Source organism: Gavialis gangeticus, unplaced genomic scaffold, assembly GCF_001723915.1.
Source record: "Gavialis gangeticus isolate Ggan-Ray unplaced genomic scaffold, GavGan_comp1, whole genome shotgun sequence".
NCBI classification, from domain to species: Eukaryota; Metazoa; Chordata; order Crocodylia; family Gavialidae; genus Gavialis; species Gavialis gangeticus.
This window is the reverse complement of record NW_017728996.1, coordinates 51,973,678-51,997,308: the sequence shown is the minus strand read 5'-3', so window position 1 is coordinate 51,997,308 and position 23,631 is coordinate 51,973,678. Positions and strand designations below refer to the sequence as shown.

Here is a 23,631-nt window from a genome sequence, read left to right as displayed (position 1 = left end):
AGAGGAGGGGAGGGCAGATCAAGACCCCTGCGATGAGGGAGCGAGCGGAGCGCAGGCAGGAGCAGGGGCTGGAAAGTGGGGCCAAGGCCAGGCTGGGTGGTGGGACAAGTGGAGCCCAGCAGCTTGTCAAGGGGTGTGGCACAGGGGAGCTAAAGGTGGGGGGACACGTGCCTTCCCCGTGGCTCCCCTGTAGTGCACACAGCAGTGGGAGCCCACCTCCGCCCTGCTGGATGAGCCACTGGGCTCCAATTGTCCCACGACTTGGCCCAGCCAGGGCTCTATTCATGGTGAATGGAGCCCCAGCCAGGCCAGGTGGTGGGACAATCCCCGCAGCGCAGGAGGGAGTGGGGCAGGGGCAGGGGTGAATCATTCTGCGCTGTGGGGGTCTCGTCTGGCCCCCTGCCCCAAGCCCAGTCACAAAGAAAGTGAGGGAGAGAGTGATGAGGTGAGGAGGGGCTGGGGCTGGCGCTGTGCAGCTGGAGTGGGGCGTGAGACTGAGCTGCGCAGCGACAGGGGAGTGGGGTGGCTCCTGTTGCTATGTACACCCCCAGGAGGGCATGTGCCCCCCCCCCCCAGATCTGAGCAGGGGGCAGGGTGGGCTGCAGCTGCAGGCTGGAGCCAGGGCTGCACTGGGCTCTTCCCCACAGGGCCTGGGCCAGGCTGCACTTGGGGCAGGCAGTGGTGATACTGGGAGCGGGACTATGGGAGGGGCCATAGCACAGCCAGGCCCAACACCCCCCTGGGAACAGCCCAGCGCTGCCCCGGCCCACAGCCGGCCCTGCCCCGCATGTTGATCTGGGGGCATGCACCTCTCCCACATGCCCTCCTCAGCGGTGCATGTAGCAGCAGCACGGGGGAGGGGGGGCACGAATGCGGGGAGAGGGGCTGACACACAGTGGCCAACCCCGCCACCACTGCTGCTGCCCTGCTTGGCCGCACGCCGCACCGCTTTCCCCTGGCTGGTCATGGCTCCGCAGGCTGCTGATGGGCCTCGCACCTGGCCAATCATGTGCTGCCAGGGGTGGGCACAAAAATACACTCCCCCCACCATTCAGACCCTTGCAGCTCTGCTGTAAGGTGGTAGCAGCCAAATCAGGAAAGTGAGCTGGGGTGGTGGGTGGGGAAGTACCATGGTGTGCTGTGTAGGGCTGGCGGCACCCGGCATGTCCCTCCCCTGGGTAAGAGGCAAACGCGTCGGGGAAATGCCACTGTTGTGCCCCAGGCTGTGTTGTCCCCTCCCACACCCCCTACAACCTTTCTAAGTACCCTTGGGGTACGCATACCCCTGGTTGACAACCCCTGACATGAGCTACTTTTATGTTTCACGGGATTCAGCCTTTATTACCTGGTTAGAAGCCACACTAGGAACTGGGGAACTGATACTTTTCCCTCCAAGTAAAAACTAACCCAAAAGCCCAGCACAGGACTGGGTGAGAGGAAGCATGATACCAGATTCTGATCGGTGCATATTCCCTGGCACTCTCTGCAGAAGAGGCATTACAATCAGCCAAGTGTACATCAGCATGCAGCACCAGGCAACATTCCTATAAGCCAGAGTCCATGTGAACACTGAACTCAGTCCACCTTCACTGGAAGCTCTGCTGCTCAAACTGACATTTGAACAAACAAGGCGGACATTCCCACCAGTCCCTCACTCCCTCAGGAGCCGGCTTCAAGGGTGCAGCTGGAACGCAGTGGAAGTTTGCCAGGTTGTTCAGTTCCAACCAGAAACACACTGTGAAATTCAGAGGGTCCAAACCAAAGCAAAGGCTCTTAGAGCTGTGGTGTTTATTTTGGTGCCCTGGCACTAAAACAGCTGACAGGACATGAAGAGAAGATGCAAGATATTACCTTTCTGTTGGCATTGGTGGTGATAGCCAGGCCATTGGGCAGCAACCGGGCTGTCTTGTGCTTTTTTATCAGCTGCACCGAGACCACTGGGATAACCACCTGCAACACAGAACAGCACATACGTGTTATAAGCAGAGCTGGAAGCATCATAGAAATCCTATGTGGGCAGATCCTTCATTCAAAGCAATGTTTGAACCTCGTGCATTAAATAAGCCATAAGGCCACCTACTGACTGGTAAGAATCAAACAAAACATGAACAGCTGCTTTTAAGTGGAGCGCCATCCATCTTGTGCACTGGCTTGAGGCAGCAGGCCGATAGGAAGGCATTATGTATCATTCATATCCGTGAAGTCTGTTCTGAGCTATCTGATACAAAGCGCCTAAATTAGGGTTGCACGGACAACCCTAATTCTGGTACCTAATAACTTCTGAAAGCCTGGCTTGGTGGCCTTTCAATGTGTATGTGTGTGCACATGCGTGTTCGCATGTGCATGCACGCAATTTCTTTACAAATGCAGCAATTTAACATTATCTGCTGTCTACACTAGTTGCCCAAATATTGATTGTTGCCTGGAGGCAATTTTACTTGGACTGCTTGTCAGTACGTGTCACAAAACTCTGTTACAATCTTGGCTCCAAAACATTTCCTGCATCTACATTTTCAATACAGCTAAGGGAAAAAAGGATCCATCAGCCAATACAAACAGAACAGCTCTCTATAGAGATCAGTCAAGGGGAAGAAATTAAAAAAAAAACCAACAAAAAACAAACCCACAAGTCCCTGGAATCAAGGCCACGGTTAAAAATAAACCAGGATGTGATTTATAGCCGAATAACTCCATCAAAACATGCTAAACTTTGAAAACTAACTAACTTTACTTCTATCAGCTTTTTGTTTACATAGGAATGGCTGCTGATATAAATAATTCAGCTATTTAGCACAGTGTTAAAGGAAATGGGTTCTAAAAAAGTTCTTTATCAGATGCAACATTAACTCAAAACGTCAAACTATACTTCAAGCAGGAGTTGAGAGAAATTCAAATCTGCTAGAATCCTTTGATCTTGCTGCAGAACCAGGCTTAGATTCTAAAACGTTTCGGGATGTGGAATTTTAAACAAACGCAGGATTTGTTTCCAATAAGAAAGTTCTCCGGGTTATTGGATAGAGACGAGAGATGGAAGAAATGTCTCCCTTCTATACAAGCGTACACACACTCACTCTTACTTTCTACACCCTTATTTGACACTCTTAAGAGATGATTTTAGTCTGGAGGGAAAGGAAGATGATTTCAGTCTCTTGGAAAAAAAGTCTGGCAAAAACAGCCGTTTGCCCAGAGCTAGGAGTCCCGTCTGCTGCAGCTAAATGGGGACTGCAGGGAAGGAAGGTGCAGGCATTTGTATCCCAAAAGGAACAAGTTCTCTTTGGGAGTCAGTGTTGCTGATGTAAGCAGGCTCCAATGACAGAACAAGATGAGACACCACTGGGGACAGGTCAGTGGAAGCTGGGCTGGGGAAGGGGTGTTGCTGCCAGATGCTGCTATCTGTGCTTGGGCTTTGTGTTCAGATTTCAGGTCCCTACCAAAGAAAGGCAGGCAGAGAACATCAGCACAGCATTACCTTGATGTCCTTCCCAAAGAGGTTTGCATAGAAGCAGAGCCAGTTGGGGGAGATGTAGAGCCGTCCCTGAATGAGGATGTCTCTCTGAAGTGCGCAGGAGCAGACTGTAACACATAACGGCAGTATGGCAATAGGAGCTACTACACTGTGGACCATAAAACCAACGCCACAGCAAAACTGAAGGACCCTGAACCACTGCTGGCTGCTATCATGTCTGGGGACTCCCCCAAATTGTCAGTCACCTGACTGGAGGGGCTGCGGGCTACAGGTCTGTGGCCACAGAGGAAAGACATTCTCTCCTTCCCTTCACTATGGGGGCATCTGATACTAAAAAATGGCAGGGGCTCATCCCACTGCACCTCAAACCGATGCTGGAAAGCACTGGTTCTCCCCAGCAAACCCCGGTAACCAGAGTATAAGCTAAACAAGCTACCATCACAGCTCAGGCTACGATAATCAAACTTCTAGGGACCCAGGACCCTGCAAAGACTTGAAGGCTCTGGTCTCCAGGATCAATGAACTCATTTGCCCTGCAAAGGGACCCAATGAGGTTCTGCCATCTGTTGCCTTCCCAGCCTCTGACCTCAGTCACACTCTGGCTGACAGCGGGGACAGTGAGGCCGGCTGGTCTTCAGAGCCTGTCCTCTCCAGGGCATGGTGGGCGTCTTATTGCTCCCTTGAGACTGCCTCCAGTGCTTACCTTTCAGGACGCTCTCCTCCGTGGGAATGTCCTTGAACAGCTTGTGGTACTGCAAGTTGCATTTAGTTGAGATCTAGAAATTAAACAGACACAGTCAAGTGGTTGAGGAACTATCTGGTGACCTTGTTGATACAGACATCAAGTCCAAGATCAAATGTTCCCCTTCCCATCTTCCCCTCTTAGATCTACCCCAGAGACCTTTGTACTACGGGAGAGAATTCATTTCATGTAAAAAGTACAAAATATGCATTTAAGTGGGGTTAAATGTCACAATACCCCTCCCCACCAACATTTACTTCTTGGCTAGAGGCTGGGCAGAATCATAGTTAAGCCTAACTGGGAGAGACTTTCCCAGGTCATCTACTCCAGTTTCCTACTCAAGGCAAGATCATCCTTGTCTAAACTATCCCAGGCAAATGTTTGCCAAATCTGCATTTAAAAACTTCCAGTGATGGCGATTCCACAGTCTCCCTAGGGGATCTGTTCCCTGTGCTTAACCACCGTTCTCGTTAGAAAGTTCTTCCTAATCTCCAGCCTAAATCTCTCTACTTACAACTTAAGCCCACAGCCGCCTCTTCTCAGAGCTCAGTGAGGATGGGACAATTCAGCCCTATCCTCTTTATAATAACCCTTTGAGTAGTTGAAGATGTATCAACATCCCCTACTAAATAATCTTAGGTGTCCCAGATTTTTCTTATACAGGTCAGACCTCCAGTCATTCCTGCTGCTCTCTTCTAGAATCTCTCTACCTCTCCTGAGGCATGGTGCCCCAGACAGGTCTCCAGGGGCAGCTTTAGCCATGCTAATGCCTTTAACTTCAGTGTTGCAAGAAGCACCTGGACACGTATGGCTGCCACTGTGCTGGGCATCTTAAACTCTCAGAATTTGGACGCAGTGGGGATAGGACCCAGATCCTTCCATTGCCAGAACGGAGGGCCCTGACCCTTGAGTTGTTTGGAAACTCTCTTAGCGAGGCGGCACAGCTGAGCAGTTCTAGTCTCAGCTAATAGAGGGCAATGCTGCACACCTAGACTATGCATTGGCTTTAGGCTTCTTTGTTCAGGTCATTTCTGGGTGAACATTTGAGTTTCAAGTCAATTTTTCCCAAGATTTTTTGGCCCATCAGATTTACTTCCCCTTGGGGAACAAATCCCTTATTCACAAACACAGCGACAAATTTGCCTTGCAACCTTCATCAAGGCAGATCATTTGAGCAATACTTATGTTTTTAAGAGACACCAAAAATAGAGTGTGACAATGAAAACGGCATTCAATAGCAGCATGGGTGCTCTCAGGTGGAAAACGCATCGCACAGTCCTGTGGGCCTGACAGTCAGTGCCATCTGCACCTTGCTGGTGTTTAAACAGTTCCATGTTTAAGAGCAAAATATATAGATGCAACTCACTGCTCTCCACCAGACTTGCTACAAGACTGTCCAACTGACCCTTTAGCCTAGGATTCCCCATGACATCCTGTGAGCATCAAGCCCGTTTTGCCTGGCCTGAGTCTCAGACATCTAATCTTATCTACGTCTCAATTGCCGTCAGTCAAGTCAATTGCTCCCTCCAGCTAATGGGCTCAGACAGGAAAGTCGGCTCTGCATTTCCATCGGAAACACTCAGAAGACATTAGCCCACAGGACAGAACTGGGAACTGCCCCTTGGCGTGGCATCTGTCTGGCATCTGCTACACTGGGACTCTGATCTAGGACTAGGCTCCCTATGTGCAGCCACAGTAAAAATAATCACGACAAACCTCACGTGAGCCCCTGTGAACCAGATAGGCCACTGCACAACAGCAGCTCCTAAACAGAAAGCAAGCAAGCTGTTTATTAGTAACCCATGCCTGCCCCTCTTGCTTTCACAGCTGGGACAATGCGACATCCCAGTTCATGGTCCCACAGGCAGCCAAGGGAACACAGAACCACGGAAATGCCTGCCCTTCATCCTCCATCACTGGGAGGACAAGTTATAATCTCTGTCAAGGTCCCTGCAAGGGGCCCTGGCCTCCAGCCAAACTCACTGGCTTCCGTAATGCTGAGATCTGGGCATGACAGGGCCACCACAACTTATCAGGCAGGAGACAGAGTGCTAGGTCGACAGAACAGCTGCCTTGAGAGATTTCATAGATGTTAGGGCTGGAAGGGACCTCGGAAGATCAGAGTCCAGCCCCCCGCCCCAGATGTAAAGCACCAGCCCCACCTAAACTGAGGTGTAAAGCAAAGGCAAGCACAGCTCCACTGAAAGGAGGGGGAATGACCATGTCTTGAGAAACTCCAGGACCTCACTTCCATCTCATTCTCTTCCTGCCCATGTCCAGCTTGTGTAGAAGACTCCAACAGCATGGCTCTCTGCCTGGTGCCTGTAACGCTCCCAGCCACTTCTCACTAATATTCCAAATATTTTGTTAAAATACATCCATGCCTCTAAGCAACTGACCCAACTATACCGTATTTGCAGGCCCGGGCCTGCCTATAATTCAGATGCACACAGGAGCAGAGCCATCTCAGCCTCTGCAAAGGTAGCTGCCTGGGATTGTCCCATTACTCCTGGAAGGAGCAGGAAAACTGGTGTTCTTATGCCAGGAAAGGGCAGAGGCAGGAACACATCCATGCTCAACCGACCACACTGCTGTACCGGAGCATGAAGCCAATTCAGCATTACAATTCAGCCATTTGTCCCTCAAGAAAATCCTGACCGAGGCCAAAGAAGGGTTACATTTATTTCAGGAAAAGGAACTGCAAAGCCAATCTGTTCAAGAGGGGCTTAGGGCAAGGAGAGGCATCAGGGAAGCTGGCTCCTCAGTCACCCTCCACATGACAGGTTGAGATCATGAGTTAAAGCCAGCCCTTGGGGTCAGCTGAGGCAACGCTACTGGACTTCAACCAGCTCATGGTTGCTCATGCCAAGAGGGTGAGCAAAGCCTCATGTCTCATAGAAGCAGGGTCCTCTGCTCTAGGTTTCTTCCTCGTTTTCATCACCCTGCACTGTTTGTTCAACCTGCTCTTGGTGTTTGCTAGTCTTGACAAACGCAAACCAGAAAAACCATGACCCAGTGGATCACAGGACAGCAGTGACTCACAACTACGCTGGAATTTCCTTCAAGCTCCCTACTGGGACACCATGCACACAGGCACACAACCCTCTAAACCAGGCCTCTCAGGCTCCGGCACAGCAGAAGGCTGCGTGGGGTACCGATGTGCAGCTCCCAGCACATGGCCCTCCCCACCTGGTGGACCATGGGCCCTCCCGTGCAATGTGGCAAGGAAGTTGACTGTTGGGCTCCACAAGCTACATGTTAACCGTTTGTGGGCTGCACACAGCTCAAGGACCACTAGTTGGACAACACTGTTCTAAATAAAGCTCCTCTCTACACGTGCCCTTTGTATCCAAAAGTAGTCAGCCAGAGTCACTGCAAACCAACCCTGGGAAGAGAGGCAGATGCATTTAATTTATCACCTGTCCTTCACCCATCCAGACCTCCACGGGACACTGTCAGCACACCATCTGCCTACACGCATGAAGGCACTGTGCCCAGATCACAGACCTCACTGCACCTGCTCTCAAGCAGATCAGGTGCAGAACACTATGCTATTATGCAGAACAGAACAGCATTGTAAACCCAAATCAATACACCAAACAGGACACACAAAAGTGTCACAGGGCAACTGTGTAAAATCTCAGCCTGTAAGTGGAGAACAAGCAAGTGGTGGGATGCGTGGTGAGACTGTCACAGATCTCCTGAGCTCTAGGAAATCCAGAAGCCTGTGGGGGCGGGTTGTTTTTTTTAATCAGCATGAACAAGCAACTATTTGACTAATGCTCTAAAAAGAGCAATAGATTCTCGCTCGCACCTTCTGTTCGGCAAACTTTTGGCTAAAGAATATGGAGCACGAATTGCAGAAGCAACCTCTGTCAAAGGCTATGAAGCTTCAGTAAATGTCTGATGACCATGTTCCACAAGATTAAGCAGAAAGGGAAAAATTAAATGGGACCTTTCCAGGAAATCTGTCACATGCTCTTTGCTCAGTCAATGGCTGAACATATGTGGAGTTTGTCAAGCAACAGAGGAGCTCAAACTCCAGTGCATGGGCTGAGCCATAGCATAGCTATGAGGACCTCACCAGTCTTGTATTATTTAGCAGTGTTAGAGTCAGCTGTGATTAACACAAGTGTCAGCTGTATGGCAGTGCATGGTTTGCTTCTATACAATGTTAAGCTGATTGTATATACACACACAGAATGTACACATACACACATGCATGTTTATATATACATACACATATACACACCCACATACACATTATATATGTGTGTGTGTCTGCATATATCTATGAGATCGTGTCATATCTATACTAGACCATATATGTGCATAAACTCCTCTGCTTTCCACATGGGGAAGACAGGCCTGATAGAAGCCCAACAGGAGCCTTCTGGGCCATTGAGTCCAGCCTCTTGCATCCACAAACAACCATTTAGCAAAGGATTCCCTCAAATCACTAGTTTGGACCCCAACACCACACGAAACCAGAAATGTCCACAGCACCCTATCACATGCCATAGTTAGAAGCAGAGGCGATGAGGGCACTGCCAGTGCCCCACTGTTGCAAGAAGTGGCCAGCACACAGAGAGCAATGGTGTTGTTCAGAGATTCATAGATGCTAGGGTTGGAAGGGACCTCAATGGATCATCGAGTCCAAGCCCCTACCCATGGCACAAAAGAGCACTGAGGTCACGTGATCCCAGCCAGGTGCTTGTCCAGTCTCTTCTTGAAGACCCCCAAGGTAGGGGAGAGCACCACCTCCCTTGGACGCCCATTCCAGATTCTGGCAGCCCTAACCATGAAGAAGTTATTTCTGATGTCCAACGTAAATCTGCTCTCTGTCAGCTTGTGGCTGTTGTTCCTGGTTATTCTAAGGGGTGTCCTGGTACACAGAGCATCTGCTATTCCCTGCTGCCCCCTCCCTGGTGAACTTGTATACTGCCACAATATCCCCCTCTCAGCCTTCTCTTGTGGAGGCTGAAAAGGTCCAGGTCCCTCAGCCTTTCCTCACAGGGCCTTCCTTGCAGGCCTCTAACCATACGAGTGGCCCTCCAGAACTGGACACAGTACTCCAGCTGCGGCTTGATCAGTGCTGCATAGAGGGGAAGCATCACCTCCCTGGACCTGTTCGTGATGCACCTACTAACACATGACAAAGTGCAGTTAGCTCTGCTAATTACTTCATCACATTGACGACTCATATTCCTCTTGGAGTCGACAACGACTTGGAGATCTCTTTCGGCCGCTGTGCTTCTGAAAAGGTCATCCCACAGGTGTGCTGGTGATTCCCTCTCCCCTGGGTGCAGCACCTTGCACTTGTCCTTGTTGAACTGCATCCTATTGTTCTCTGCCCACTTCACTAAACTGTCCAGGTCCCCCTGGATTCGGTTTCTTCCCATCAGTGTGTTTACTTCACCCCATAGTTTTATGTCATCTGCAAATTTGGACAGAGTGCTTTCCAAGTGTTGGGCCAGTGAGGAGAGCCCTGTTGGGCCAGTGAGGAGAGCCCCATTGCCTCGCTGTAACACTGCCTCAGGACATACCATTACACCAGCACCATCTGCATTGCAGCAGCTGTGCTAGAAATTACTCACTCTTCTCCAAGATGCCTAAGCACATGTCGGTCCTACCGATTATACCATGATGGCTCCAGGCTCAGCCTCCAGGAACCCAGAGAGATAAGGTGTCACAAGGCTCCTTCTGCCACGTGCCCTGGGCACGTCTCCAGGTTTGACAATTTTGACAAGCTGTGAACAGCAAGGTAATGATCTCATTAAGCTGTAACACTCACTCCAAGTTTCCTCCATCTGGGACTGGGATGCTCTGTTGTTGGCCTGATTGGCTGGAACACCTCCGTCCGGGACCTCGCCTGAACACAACCTCTTGACAGAAGCCCCATTTAAAAGCCTTTCTTGTGCACAGAGGGTATCAATGACCCTATAGAGAGCTCATGTCTCACATAAATACAGACTCCTGGAGTTTCCTACCACACCCTACTACAGAGGCCTGAACCCTGACAGAGATACAGGCAATTTAGCAACAGCTTTGCCCCTTCCCCTACCACCTCCCTTCCCTTATTCCATCTCTCCTCCCCCGTGACCCACAGAAAGGGTGAACTGTAGGGTTGAGAGCGTTGTTTGCTCACAGTGACCTTACAAACAGAGTTCCTGCTCACAGCTTCACACGTTATCAGGCTGCCTAGCACAATCTGGTTTATTTGGTGTGCTGTATTGCAATACGGTTTCAACTGGTATTCCTCCTGTACTGTGCGGCATCTCAGCCTTGGCCATGTACTTTTTCTCTCCACTGACACTTCAGACCCAATAAGCAAGTTTTTAAAAGCAAAGTTTCCTAACTGGAACTGAGATAAGTACATCCAGGAATTTGGTCATTCAGTTTACCAGGGAAAAGAGCAGACAAGGATCTTCATATTTAACCCTATTGTGCTGCGAGGTGGGGAAAAGAGAGACAAGACTACGGTGAATCAACAGGGCTGCCTCAAAAAGCACAGCTCTGAGTTCATATGTGCACTGTGCTGCAGGCACCATCACACACGTTTTCTGATCAGAAAGCGAAGCCAAGGGGTGTCTGGACTGGCTGGACTCTTAACAAAGCAGGATATTATCCTCTCAGAGCAAAGTGTGAGATATATTCTCTTCTGCACGCCTGTTCTCACTGCCCTTTGAGCCCAGGTCCCTTATCTCTGGTTTAGTGCCATTTTATCACCACTTGACTTTGTCAACCAACAGGAAAAATGGCACTTAAATTGGTACCGACTGACAGGAAGCACAAAGAGTTAATACCGAAACTGTTCTGGGTAGATCTGCAGAGGACCTAGGAGGACTGGACTCAGATGCTGCTACTTGCATGACTTAGGCACATAGGGAGATACTGTCTAGTAATCAAACCCCAGAAGTTTTCAGTCCGTCAGACACAGATACATTTGCTCAGCATTAAGGCAGAGATCCCCAATGACCCCATTGGCAGTGAGGTAGTAACCTCCAATCTGCATGTCGCAGCCCACTGTGGGCAGTGGGAAGTTCAGATATAGCAAACATTCCTCCCCTGCTTTCCCCAAACTGACTCACCACTTCTCTGTGGCATTTCTTCACTTCCTCATCCTTCAGACCTTCATTCAGATGCAGACTGCAAGAAAGAGAATCTAGTCAGGTGAAAAGCCCACCAGCCCTACAAAGCACATACAAGAGAGGTACCCCCAGCATAGGGCGGCTGAGCTCTGAGCTGCTGTGGTTACACTGCTACTGGTACCCAAGTTAGCTCAGATCTAACTATACAAGCTGCAGTCATACGCTTGATGGCAGTGGAGATGTACCTTTCCCCCTGCTGTTTATTAGTGGCTATTTAAAAGGCATTACAGTAGGAAATGAGCATGAACCACCTACACCCATGAACCACCTGGCATTTGCCACTGTCAGAGACAGGATTTCAGAGCAGATGGACCATTACGTCTGAAGGAACAGACTTCTTTAGGTTCATCTTGCTTTGGAGTCTGCCGACAATGAAAAAAGTCTGGATGCTGCTGGGATCCAGGGCCGGAGCTAAAGGAAACCCTCACCTACTTTGTCCATCTAGTATCCCATCCTAGTGATTGGGATTCTCTCATGAAATTCCTCCAGGGACTTCCTACCTGCTGAGCTTCATTTCTGACTCAAGGGGCAGAGGGGTTTTCACTGGCAACAGGCACACAAAAGAGGACAAACATGACAGGAAACCTCAGGCCCAGCCTAGATCAGCATAGTCTCTCAGCCTTTCGCCGATCTCCAGCATATCAGACACTAGACTCCTGCAAAGAGCATGATTAGAAAGCCCTACTCAAATTCAGAAGGCTGCCAGAAAGCCGTCACTGCAGCAATCGATATACCCAGCCCAGCTGGTCCCAAGGGTTCATAACAAGGCTGCTGTTCTGAGCTTGTTAATGCTGCTGTAACGTGGCAGGGACACCGCAGACCATGCCCAGGGTCTGTGGGAGCACAAAACAGAGAACATAGCCAGAGAGAGGTTATGTGGTCAGCAATGCACTGGCTGAAACACACTGCACTGTGTATGCGAGAGGTCCCACGCATCTGGTGGGAAGCTGTCCAACACCAGTCCTTAAAGTGAAACTCCCTGTGCACAGTCAGCTGACCGCAGCTGAAATGATTCCAGATTTCCATCTGTGACCAGATCTAATTGAGCCAACCGATTTGAGAGCTGACCTGCCATCCAGGGAATCCAGGCTCTTCTCTTTATGAGACGCCTCCAGCTTCTCCCGATTGTGCATGGGCTGGGAGCTCTTCAGGGAAGCTGCTTTTTCATGCATTGGCTTTGTGCTGCAGACAGACAGGACGAAAAGGAAGTTTGTCAGGACTCTAGGGGTGGAGGAAGGGAGCTGCTGGGAGGCAAGAGTCATCTGGGAGAGGCCTTAAATACCACTGCATTCAAATCCCATTTGCACTGGGAGATTTTCAGAGGTTTTGAACCAGGTCCATTGGCAGCGACTGTATTTTGCTCTGCCAGAGCCAAACCATGGACTTGTTCTACGCTTGCAGCCAGCTGGTGTGCTGCAAAGTCTCTCTCCTTGCTGGCTTGTGGTAAAAACTAGTAGCAGGAATGGGATGCAGTCATTAGAGGGGACTGCATCATAGGCTGTTCTGCAATTGCTCAAATGGGCACAACTGCTTGCTGAGGGATGGGCTTTGTGATGCCAAAAGGTACCGAGAGCTCAGGACAACAGAGATTATATCAGGAACCTTGCTTTGGATGGGAGCAGGGTGGAGACCGCGTGCCCGGCTGGCAGCAGGCAGAAGTGGCATCCAACAGGAAATAGAGGAGCGGCCCCTGAAGCTCCAGAGACAACTGGGGTCTTTTTTGCCTGCGGGAGCTGCATGTGGCTCCTCTGTTTCTGTTCAAGGCTGATTGCAGCTGTCGATTCCCTGTTCACGGGGGGGGAAGGCTGCGCTTCCCCCACCCTCCACACTGCCTATCTGGTTTCATTTTTGGTATTTTATTGAAGTGACAGGGGCTGAACACGCACATCCATTTGGGAACCATGGGACACTCTGGCTGTCCTGAGTTAGGGCTGAGGCAACCGTGACTCTGAGCAATGGCCTTATCTCTGCTTATAGAGGAGAAATGAGTTTGCCATCCAGCTCTGACCAACCTATAAGCCACCCTCACTACCAGCAATACCAATGCCCCTCTATCGCTTCAGGCTGCATGCAAAAGCTAAGCAGGCTGCTATTTCCTGAGCGTGGAAACATTATTTCCAAAGATCCTTTCTCTTTGCCCTGCCCTCCCTGCCACAGCCAGCAGCCCCTCCATCATGCTAGTTATTTGCTTTAACCCTGGCTTATCAGACAGGCTTATCAGAAACCTATGTGCAGCTGCTGCTGTTACAAAACCAAAAGTAAACACGCTCCTGCTGCCACGCTCAGAAGGTTATCACCTGAGAGGCCAGAGAGGTGACACTTCCTCTTTGAACAGCCTGCAATTAGATACTGCCTTAGAGTTGGGTCCCCAGCTGCAGGAGGGAAATCAATGCCATGGAGGATTATGAAAAATCTAGGCAAACACAGGTGACAAAAAGGGACTGCAGAGGTGATAAGGAAAGAGATGCTGAATTAGAGCTATGGAGAACAGGACAGCTAGGAACAGCGGGCAAGAAAACAGAACAGTCCAGGCATGGTTCTTCACTGGGAATTGGGAGGCAATTTAGCTTCACTGTGGCTCAACTGCTAAATGCCCTCAGGAAGACAAACTGGCCTTTACTGCCAAGCCCCATTGTGATCATTCAGCCTGAGCAGGATTAATCCTGGACTAACCCATGCGACATACAATGCAACACAAAGGACAGCTCAACTTGTACTTGTTTGTGCTGACAGGGTCACAGCAGCTCGCCAGGTAACTCGGGTCTCCACACCTGTGATCCCACACAGTAGCTTCGGTAGCAGTGGAGGAGCACCTTGCCCTTGGGCTGGGGAGAGCAAGTGGATCTCTGGGGTTGCAAGAGCCACGAAGTTCCCGCCTATTCCAAGGACCGACAAGAGTCCAAAACCAGCAGGGACGCTAACCAGGGTCTGTGCTAGGCCAGTGCCATGGTAACAGGGACACAGTGTGCTGTCACCCACCCAAAAAATTGGCCTGCCATGCTCCGCTCCCAAGGGCTGATGAGAGGGAACCCTTGGAAGAGGCAATGCACTTCTGCCCAGGGGGGTCTGGCAGCCTCCCCAGCCAAACAAGGCAGAAGAAAGGGCCCGATTTGCACAGGCAGAAGGCGGATGAAAAAAGGGTCTGTCTGCGCCTTGCCACGTGTGAGCAGCCTGTGCCCCATGGCACTTGCAAGCTTTATCCAACAGGCACTAGCAGACACAGGGGAAGGGGCAAGGAAAAGGAATCACAGCTGGCTGTCGATGAAGCTTAGAAGGAGCATCATCCAATGCAAGTCAGAGGGCATACACTGCTCTTTCAGTCAGGTAGCTCACTGCTTGCCAAAGGCCTGCACCAGCATAGGACTCTGGGCACGCTAACTACCTAGGGATTACTCAGCTTCTTGGGTGTGCTGGGCACCAGGCAGCAGCAACTGCACTACTAGCAGGGTCTGAGCTAGTTATGGGATGGGGAGAAAATCTTGTTAGAAGAGTGTTCACTACAATGAGGTTAGTCCATCTGAAGCATCATCCTAATTAAAAAGAAAAGAAATCAGTTCCTGCTGATGGGCCTGTTAAAAGCCAGTTTTTGGTATAATGAGGTTGGCCTGCATTTCAGCACACATCACACTTGGCCAGAAAACTCAGCAGGCTGGAACCTCCTCGCTGCCCACCCTCCCACAGAACGAAAAGCTCAGTATTAACAAACCTGACCGACCGGAGCAAAGGAAGGGAGAACTGGGCAGGCAGAAACTGGGAAATAGCAGTTGGCTTCACGTCCTGCTTAGGGATTTTCAACACTGGTATTTTATGGTCTACATTTCCAAAAAGGGCATACAAACACGCATCGGTTTATGTACCCACTTAGCATGCAATTATCACAGCAGCACTCTCAGGCCCTGGCAATGAGGCCGTGAGGGGGTTAACGAAATGCAAAGCGAGCAGGACTGTGCGCACAATCACAAAACTCCCACAAGACCTCACATTGCTGCACGCGCCATTTGAAAAAGAGCTCGCTTGTCATTTGAACAGGCTGCAGGAGATGAATTCCAGAGCTGGTCTCCGCTACAGATAAAAATGCATGGCGACAAAGTCGAATGGTCTTGCGGGTTATGCAATGGACGGGCCCCCTGACCCGCAGCATTGCTAACTTGGGATTTTATGCCAAGTTCAGTATTCAGCTGAGCGCTGCAGTCGAGTACCGTGATTATCCGAGAAGCCCATTTCTGACTGCAGCTGACAAAAGTTTGACAATACAACCCTCTGGGTTCAGCCTCCAGAAGGCAACGGGGCAGAACCCAACTGCATCGTTTAAAAAAAAATCTTGTGGGCTTTCCCCCTTTATTTAAAAGCACTCTCATGATGGGGAGGGGGCAGGGAGGTGGGGCTTGACTTGCAACTCTGCGCCTAGGTTTTGGTATTCAACTCTGCCACAGACTGCCTGTGCAACCTTGGGCAAGTTCCACAGTATTCTGGTACCTCAGTTTCCACTCTATAACACGAGGACAGTGCAACTTCACCTCCCAGGTGCCCTTCTTGTCACTCACTGTAATAGCCATGAGAGGCTAAATTCATCAGCACCACGAAACAGCCTATCAAAACCAGAAATCTGCATTTTAAAAGGCAGCTGCCTACATAATTGTGATTTGTGGGTATGTACACAAGGCCTGCTTACCATGGCAAAGGGAAGCAACAAAAGGATACCAACAGCCCCCCTGCACATCTCTGCACATGCAGACAGAGGAGTCACTGCTCCAGACTCAGCATGGGGACAGCATGGAGTCAGTGTGACGAGAAAACCAAGAGAGGAAGCCTTTTTGCCCTGGCAATCACCACTGCGTACTAGGCAAGGAGGGGACATGAAGGCATCCTGGGCAGCTAGCAGACAGGCTCTCTGAAAGGCAGTCAGTTGAGATTACTTGGTGCTGTTCACTCAAGAGACAGGGACAGGAAGAAAAAAAAAAAGTCACAGACAGTGGGAATGTGTAAGTGAATGCAAACACTTTTTGGCACACATGAAGCAAGGGAGTGTCAGCAGTGCTTCTGGATGCTTCCTACTCAGCAGCTGCCCACGTCACAACTGGCAGGAATTGGCTGCTTGGAGAGAGAGAGAGAAAGAAACCAGCAGACTGAATACCTCATTTGCCCCTCAACAGGGTCCCAGTAAGCTGGGGCAAAGGGGGATGGCTGGAGGAACGCGAGGCAACTGGCTCTAGGAACGCCAAACTGGAAGGAACCTCCTGGGTCTTCAAGTCCAGCCCCTGGGGTTGCAGGCAGCCGAGTCTTAGTCAAGCCCCATCAGAAAACAGGACACTGTTTGCCCACCCCACTCCTCTTACTGGAGCCAGCGCAGCAACGGCTAGACACCTTCTAACGGCCAGCTTCACTTCCGACAGGCCGCCACCTGCCCTGGAGATGAGTGTGAAGTCCCTTTCATCAGTACTAACATCACACAGTTTAACTGTGCAAGACAGTTCCTGGCAAGGGGAAATGGCTGAGTTCAGACTCAATGGCTCTAACAGGCTCAAAATAAACTACATCCTGCCAACTCGGGCCGGGCCAGGGGGGGGGGAAGTTTCCAGGGAGCTGGTTGAAAGAACCCAGCCCTCGAGCATGTGCGTCACAAGGGCCAAGTTCAAAAGGAAAAGCAATCAGAACATTTCACTATCCTGGGCCCGACGCTGGCAACAACGCGGGGCATGTCTTCACTGCAGCACTAGCCCAGGCTCTTGCTTGGGTGTTTTGCTAACCTTTCTCTCATCCTGCTCATTTGCTAACCTTTCTCTCATTCTGCTTCTCTCAAGTAAGCAGTGCTTGCAACTCAAGCAAACTGGGTCAGCTGAGGGCATGAGGCTAAGGCCTTAGTTCTGTCTTCATTCAGGCTAGAAACTCATCCACTTTTCAGTGCCTAAGGCCACGTCCTCTCTAAAGCGCTGGAGTCCCGTCAGTGCGTTCCTCTCACATGTCTGAGACAGACAAGTTTTCCCCAACTCCGCAGAAAGGACTCATCACTCAGCTCAATGCTGCACAGAGACCTCTGCTCAGAAGCTGTAGCGAGGCATGAGGAGGAGCACAGCATGACGGAGGACATACTGCCAAAGAAGGCTTTGCAGTGTGCCCAGCTGCACTGTGGTGATGCACTTAGAAGAGGACATTTGGATTTGCCAGCAACTCTAACCATCTGCATGGCATATTCCCCTTTACTAGGTGGAGGGAAAAGGAAAAGAAATCAGAGATGACTTGAACACAAGTTAGAACACACACACACACACACACACACACAATATACATATAAAAGATATTTAAAAAAAACATCCCTACCACAAATCAGATAGCTCCTATCTTCGAACCAGCCACATGAAGCACTGGGTAATGAGCACGTAGGATATTCTTCCCATGGAAGTGCATTCACATACAGGACATCTCTCTCTTTCCATTTTTGCTTCGTAGGTATTCCAATGATAACAGATCCTATGGCTGTCTTCAATTTCCCTGGCACCACTGCTTCCACAAATGCACATGCTTATGAACAGCCCGCTTGGAAAGAAAGCTACACACTACCTGAATATAAAGGGTTGGTTGGAAGGTTAATTAAATGTTGGAGATGAATTCTTATGTATGTAACCTAATTTAAAACTAGTTGAAGAGGTGTAAGAGAATCATCGAAAATGAGGGTGGAGAGAAGCCTCAGGAGGTCACATCTAGTTCAACCCCCTGCTCAAAGCAGGGCCAGCACCAACTATATCAATCCCAGCCAAAGCTTTGTCTAGCCAAGTCTGAAAAACCTCCAAGGATGGAGCATCCACAACCTCCCTGGGTAACCTGTTCCAGGGTTTTACTACCCTTCTAGTGAGAAAGTTCTTCCTAATATCCAACTTAAACTTCCCTTGCTGTAATGGAGACCATTGCTCCTTGTTCTGTTCCACTGCTCCTTGAGAAGTTGACATGCAAAGTGCACAGTGGCTCAAGCTCAGCAGACAAGAAACAGAAAGAAGAGAACTGGTTTAAAATCTTGCTGGGCTGCATTTGGAGATCTGCAGAAGTTTTGCAGGCCATGTCAGAGCTCTTCTGCTGTCTGCCAAAACCCAATCTTCTGCCACAAAAGCTATGGAAGCAAACCTCCAGCTGACAGGGGATGAGGACCTCCAGGAAGCCAATCTGAACAGTAAAATAAACCACTTGGTAATTGCAGGCATGAAAAAAAGCAAATGTTCAGAGGAGAGGCTGCTGACGCTGCTTTAACGAGGGATTTGAATCCTGCACACCATTTCTGCAGCAAGCATTTGCTAAACAAATGCATCCTGCCCTGCAAAATCAAGAGACAGCAAGTATGGCTAGTTGGGACAGAGACTGCAAGAGGCCCACTGAGCTGGTGCACAAAACTCATGGTAGCTGCACGCAGCACGGTCCAAGAGGAGGCATGTGGGGAAGAAGAAGCTCAGCACCAGGAGGGCATCCCAGATTTCAAAGCTGAGTTTTAAAGCATCAGGGTTACATTTAATTTCTGAGCTTGCAGCCAATGTCAACAGAAGAGCTGGGATTTCAAAACATGCTCAGCTAAATTTGGCTCCAAAGAAAAGGATGGTTTGAGATTCAAGCCCTTCCAGTAGGCTTGAAATGCAGTATGGAGCAAGGAAGATAAACCAAAATGATTCAAAAGGGACAGGAGCGTGTGGGAAGAGCTCGCCGTCTCCTCTCAGTGTGTGTGAGATTCCCCCAGGCCGGGGGGCCCTTCATTGGCCAAAAGGGAAAACATTCGCATCACCGACACAAGCGACTCTCCGCAGCTCCTTGGAGAATCTGGAGCAGCAGAACAGGTGGGCACAGACCTACCGTCGTTCTGGCCGTCACAGCCACCCCAGATCCTAATTGAATGGCTGTCACTATGAGAGCAGAGCTCAAAACACTGACACCCGCAGATTGCAGAGCTAGAGGAACAGGCCTTCCATACGCACGTCAATCCCACGAGCCAGCCGAGTGCTGCTGAGACATCCCACAGGCAGCGTAACAGATACCACGAGTAAGCGCAAGCACAAGCAGTGCCACGAGTAAGCACAAGAGGTTCCTGAATGGGAACAGTGCTGTGTATGCTGCTAAACAAAAGCTATAAAACTGGTCCCATCCAGCCCTGCCCTGTCTCTTCTCCCTCATCTGATCCTTTTAAATCTTGCAGTAGTTGTGCGGTTCATCTTGGAGAGCGCATTTAGCAGGGGTGCTTCCAAGGGTTACTTCGTATAGGGAACTGGGAGCTACTTCCTGGGGTACAGACATATCAGCTCGTAGGAAAGTAGATCTGGAAGGGACCTCGTGAGGTCATTTAATCCAGCCCCCTCCCCGCTCGCGGCAGGCTTGTTTCTGATGCCATTTTACCTTGTGTGAATAGATGGCTCCCTGGATCAGCTCGAGGAGAATCAGTGCCCCTCTCTTACTTAACAAAGGGGACACAATGGTGGTGAGGAGAGCCCACCTTCGAGCCTTGCTACTGCATGACACTTCAGCACCACTGTCACTTCCAGCCCCTCTCCACTCGAATAGCCGGAGCAGACAAGGGTCTGGCAAGTCCCTTGCTTGGGGCAGGAGAACACGAGAACAAGCAGAATCGCCACATGCCTGAAAGCCTCTGACCAGGCACTGCCACCACTACCCCGCAGATCTAGTACTAAGTGTCTCGGACATGAGGTTTCACACCACCTACCTTCGCCTTGCCTTTTAATCCCCAGGAACAGGATCATTCTTGCTTCTTCTGCTTCTTTGTTCCAGCCTGAAGCCATAATCCGCTGTTTGCAGTGTCATTACCATTCAGAGGATGTGGGGAACCAGGTCTTTGTGCAGCCTGGTGATTTTGTATCACGTGTTATGGATCAGCTGATGCACTGTTTATAGACTGCTGCCTAGGGAATCCAGCACTTTCAAACGGGCACCTCTAAACGTGATGCATCCGACAAGTCAGATCTCAGGGACACAGGAAATGCTGCTGCAGGTGGAAAGCAGTAGCCCAAGGGAGACTCCACTGCCACGAAAATAATCCCAAAAAAGAGCAGAAAGGACAGCTAGGCCACCAGGTTTCCACACTGCACAAGCCTCATGCAGATGTAGAAGTGACAGTACTCTATGCACTTGGCAACTCCATTTTTCTGGCAGTCACAGACCTTTGACAGTGTGGCTACTCCTGTGCAGTATTTCACCATTTGTCAAGCAATGCCAGCCCTCGGGACCCTCTAGCATTGTCCCTCTGTGCATCAGGGCTGCGGCTGGAGCACAAAATATCACTGAGGTCTTGTCTACACTGTGAGAGCATGTTATCCTCAGGTCTGAGCAGCCATATGGTAACAGAGAGCCCTTGGACAGCTGCAGATGGGCCCTTCAATTTTGGATGATCGTTCTTCATCAACAGATGTCACTGCACTAAAAAGATGATCCTAGCTTGAGTGCATGTTTGTCTGACACTTAAGACACACAACTGAACAGCAGGACGTAGCTGGGCTGAGTGGTCCTGATATTTCTACTTCCCTGGCTTCTGTCATGCAAAGCATCCGTCATGGAGGTGTGCCTTTCAGCACAACTAAGAGGCAAGTTTGGGCCTGCTGCCATCAGTCACAATGCTTCTGTCCCTGCATTTCATAGTCCAGTCTAAAGCTCGGTAATATGAAGACTGCTCCTGTTCATCTACAGCTCTGGGTTAACAACCAGCTGAATGATGGATGGGAGAAAGAAGCTGCTTTAGTGTTTAAATAATGAATTGCTCTGGCTCTTCCCAAAGATCACGAAGCCAGCTCTGTAACAGAACAGAAATTGGCTTACACCCCCAAGGAGCAGGTGGCTCACCAACGTCATACTCTCAGTTCTCTGGACGCTACCGGTAGGTTGCTTACAAACAGATCATTTCCATTACACATCTCATCAATGCAGCTCACTGAGAAAAACTCCTCCCTTGCAAGATACTTCTCTGAGTCGGGAGGGGGGAGGCATGGGGGACAGGACACAGCTTCATGCTGAGACCAAAAATAATTTTACTAGCTCAATAAATCAGGCAGACTAGAGCCTCACCCCAGAAGCCCTCACTAAAATGGCTTTTCTTTGCATCAAACATATAAAAAAACTCTTTTAAAACATGTTAGTCCCTAATCTGGCAAGAACAGCACAGATACGAAATCTGTCCCGCACATATGAACAGCACGAAGGGATCCCACAGGAATGGTTAACAAGTTCAGTGCTTCAGCATTTAAGGGAGAACAGCTGACCACAGCTGTTGGGTGACAATTCAGCCTGTGTGTCTAGGAAGGGGGTCAGCTAAATTCAGCAGCTGAACAGGAGGTTGGCAACCCACCCAGCCCACGGCCAGACGACACATGGGACAAGCATCTGTGCCACTCCACAGTGCCTAGTGGTTCACACCTGTGAACCCACCAAGCCAGTGGACTCCACCCCAAAGTGGAGTGACACAGATGGTCTGTATGGGTGCTGGCTGGCAGCTGAGGCATGTCTGCCTGCAGAAAGATGGGAAGTGGGGAGAAGCACACCAGGAACTTCCAGGTCTGTGCAAAGGCTATGTGCAAGCTTCCAGCCTGAGGGATGTGGTGCCACCTCCGCATTAGTCTTGCTGTTGCCTTTATCTTCCTGCTTCCAGGCAGCAGCAGAAGTGAGGCACCTATGCCAAGCAAACATGCCCTAGGAAAGGATACCATGAATGTGTCCACAACTTTCTTTCCCACTAACCCTAAAGGCCAAATGTGTCATGGGGCCAGTCTGTGGGCTCGATTAGGCCCTGTGCTGCTTCCACCCAGCCCCACACTCCTGGAATGGGCCTGCACTACCCTCACACTCTGGGATCAGGCCCCAGGGCCCCACCTCACCCCTCACATGCCAGAATCAGGCCCCATGCACTGGAATCAGGCCCCAGGGCCCCACACTGCTCCCATCTAACCCTGCATGTTGGGATCATGATCTGCACAGCAGTCTTCAGCTACACTCTCCCACCCCTGAGGCTCCCCACAGGCCCGGAAATAGGGCAGCAGGGAAGCCCTGCTGCCGAATTTTCAGACATGTCAGGAGTCCTGCAGCCCATATGACCCAGCACCAGGTGCCGGATCTGATCCATGGGCTGGGGGTTGAGCACCCCTGCCCTAAGGAAATAATTAATTTCTAGGATCCATCATCTTCTTGCACTGGCCCAAATCTAAAGCACACACAGCTTGTTTAAAAAGGGTTTAGGCACAACTCAGACAAGATCATTGTGAGCCATGTAAGCATTGTCTACACCATGACAGGCCCCAGCAGGGATGGGCCTGAGCTCACCCTACACATGCGCACCCACAGGACCACTCGAAACCTGCAAATATGTCTGTGTGGCCACTCAGGGCTCATCCTTTCATGTGGATCCAAGCCCTCAGATGCCTGTGAACTTAAAGAGCCACAGGGTATAAGGCAAGAGCAGCCTTACTATTGTACTTCCAGGTCTGGAGTGGGCCAGCAGGCACAGCCAGGCCTGGCCTCTCAGTGCCAGGACCTGCCATCAGCTGCGGTGCAGACAAGCCCATGCAGGCTGTCCTCCAGACTAGATAAAACCTGTACAAAGACAGTACCATCAGGCTCCTCAACTCATCCTCTTTTGTAGCATTAGAGGTGGGAGTGGGAGCAGGAGCAGCAGACTCCTGTCTCACATGACATAATAAGCCTGTGGGACTCATTGCCACAAGATGATCCTGAAGCCAGGTGCCAGGATTCAGAAGAGGATTAGAATTTACAGGTTAGACAAGACAAGCTAGAGAGTTATCACAGCCTGTTTTCAGAGTCATTTATCCAGCTGCAGGGTTTAACCTATGAAGGTCAGAATAAAACTCCTCCTAGAACAGACTGTCCCGAGCTGCCTCCTGCAGAGTTACTTGCATCTTCTTCCAAAGCTTCTGGTATAAGCCACTGTGGATGACCATGTCTTGGTCTGAACCAGCATAGCAAGTCTTTGTCCCGTGGGGGTTACTGGAAGTGCCGCGGCCAGTGCTCCACTCCATTTGTATGCTACCAGCAAACAAGACAAAGGGTTAGGAGGAAATGGTAGAGTTCAGGGGAAGTGACAGTAAACACAGCTGGCGCCTATTCAGAGAGAAGGGAAAGCATTTCCTGCATCCCCCAAGCATAAACAGGAACATCCCACACCACCCGCCACAAACAGCTGCTGCTCTTCCAGAGGAAACCAAGGCCTGACAAATGTTGGGCTTTTCTCCCAGCGTAAAAATGGCTGCTCCAAGAGAAAGATAACTGGGGAATAGCCAGGGTTA

General features: G+C 50.3%; 1 protein-coding gene across 5 annotated transcripts in view; it reads right to left on the bottom strand.

Annotated features, from left to right (window-relative positions):
• The window catches only part of GRAMD2 (GRAM domain containing 2), a 60,219-nt gene that overhangs the window by 22,142 nt on the left and 14,446 nt on the right, over positions 1-23,631 (bottom strand). Inside the window, exons 1-6 of one of the 5 annotated variants that reach the window (XM_019504511.1) lie at positions 20,052-22,049; positions 12,428-12,541; positions 11,300-11,357; positions 4,170-4,242; positions 3,470-3,573; positions 1,852-1,950 (exon numbers count right to left, since the gene is read on the bottom strand). In XM_019504511.1, coding sequence (XP_019360056.1) covers positions 1,852-1,950; positions 3,470-3,573; positions 4,170-4,242; positions 11,300-11,357; positions 12,428-12,531 — 438 coding nt within the window. In that variant the 5' untranslated portion in view covers positions 12,532-12,541; positions 20,052-22,049. Of the gene's footprint in view, positions 1-1,851; positions 1,951-3,469; positions 3,574-4,169; positions 4,243-11,299; positions 11,358-12,427; positions 17,112-20,051; positions 22,050-23,631 lie in introns of those variants that run through there. The other 4 variants (XM_019504510.1, XM_019504512.1, XM_019504509.1 and 1 more) reach the window with 4 other exon arrangements.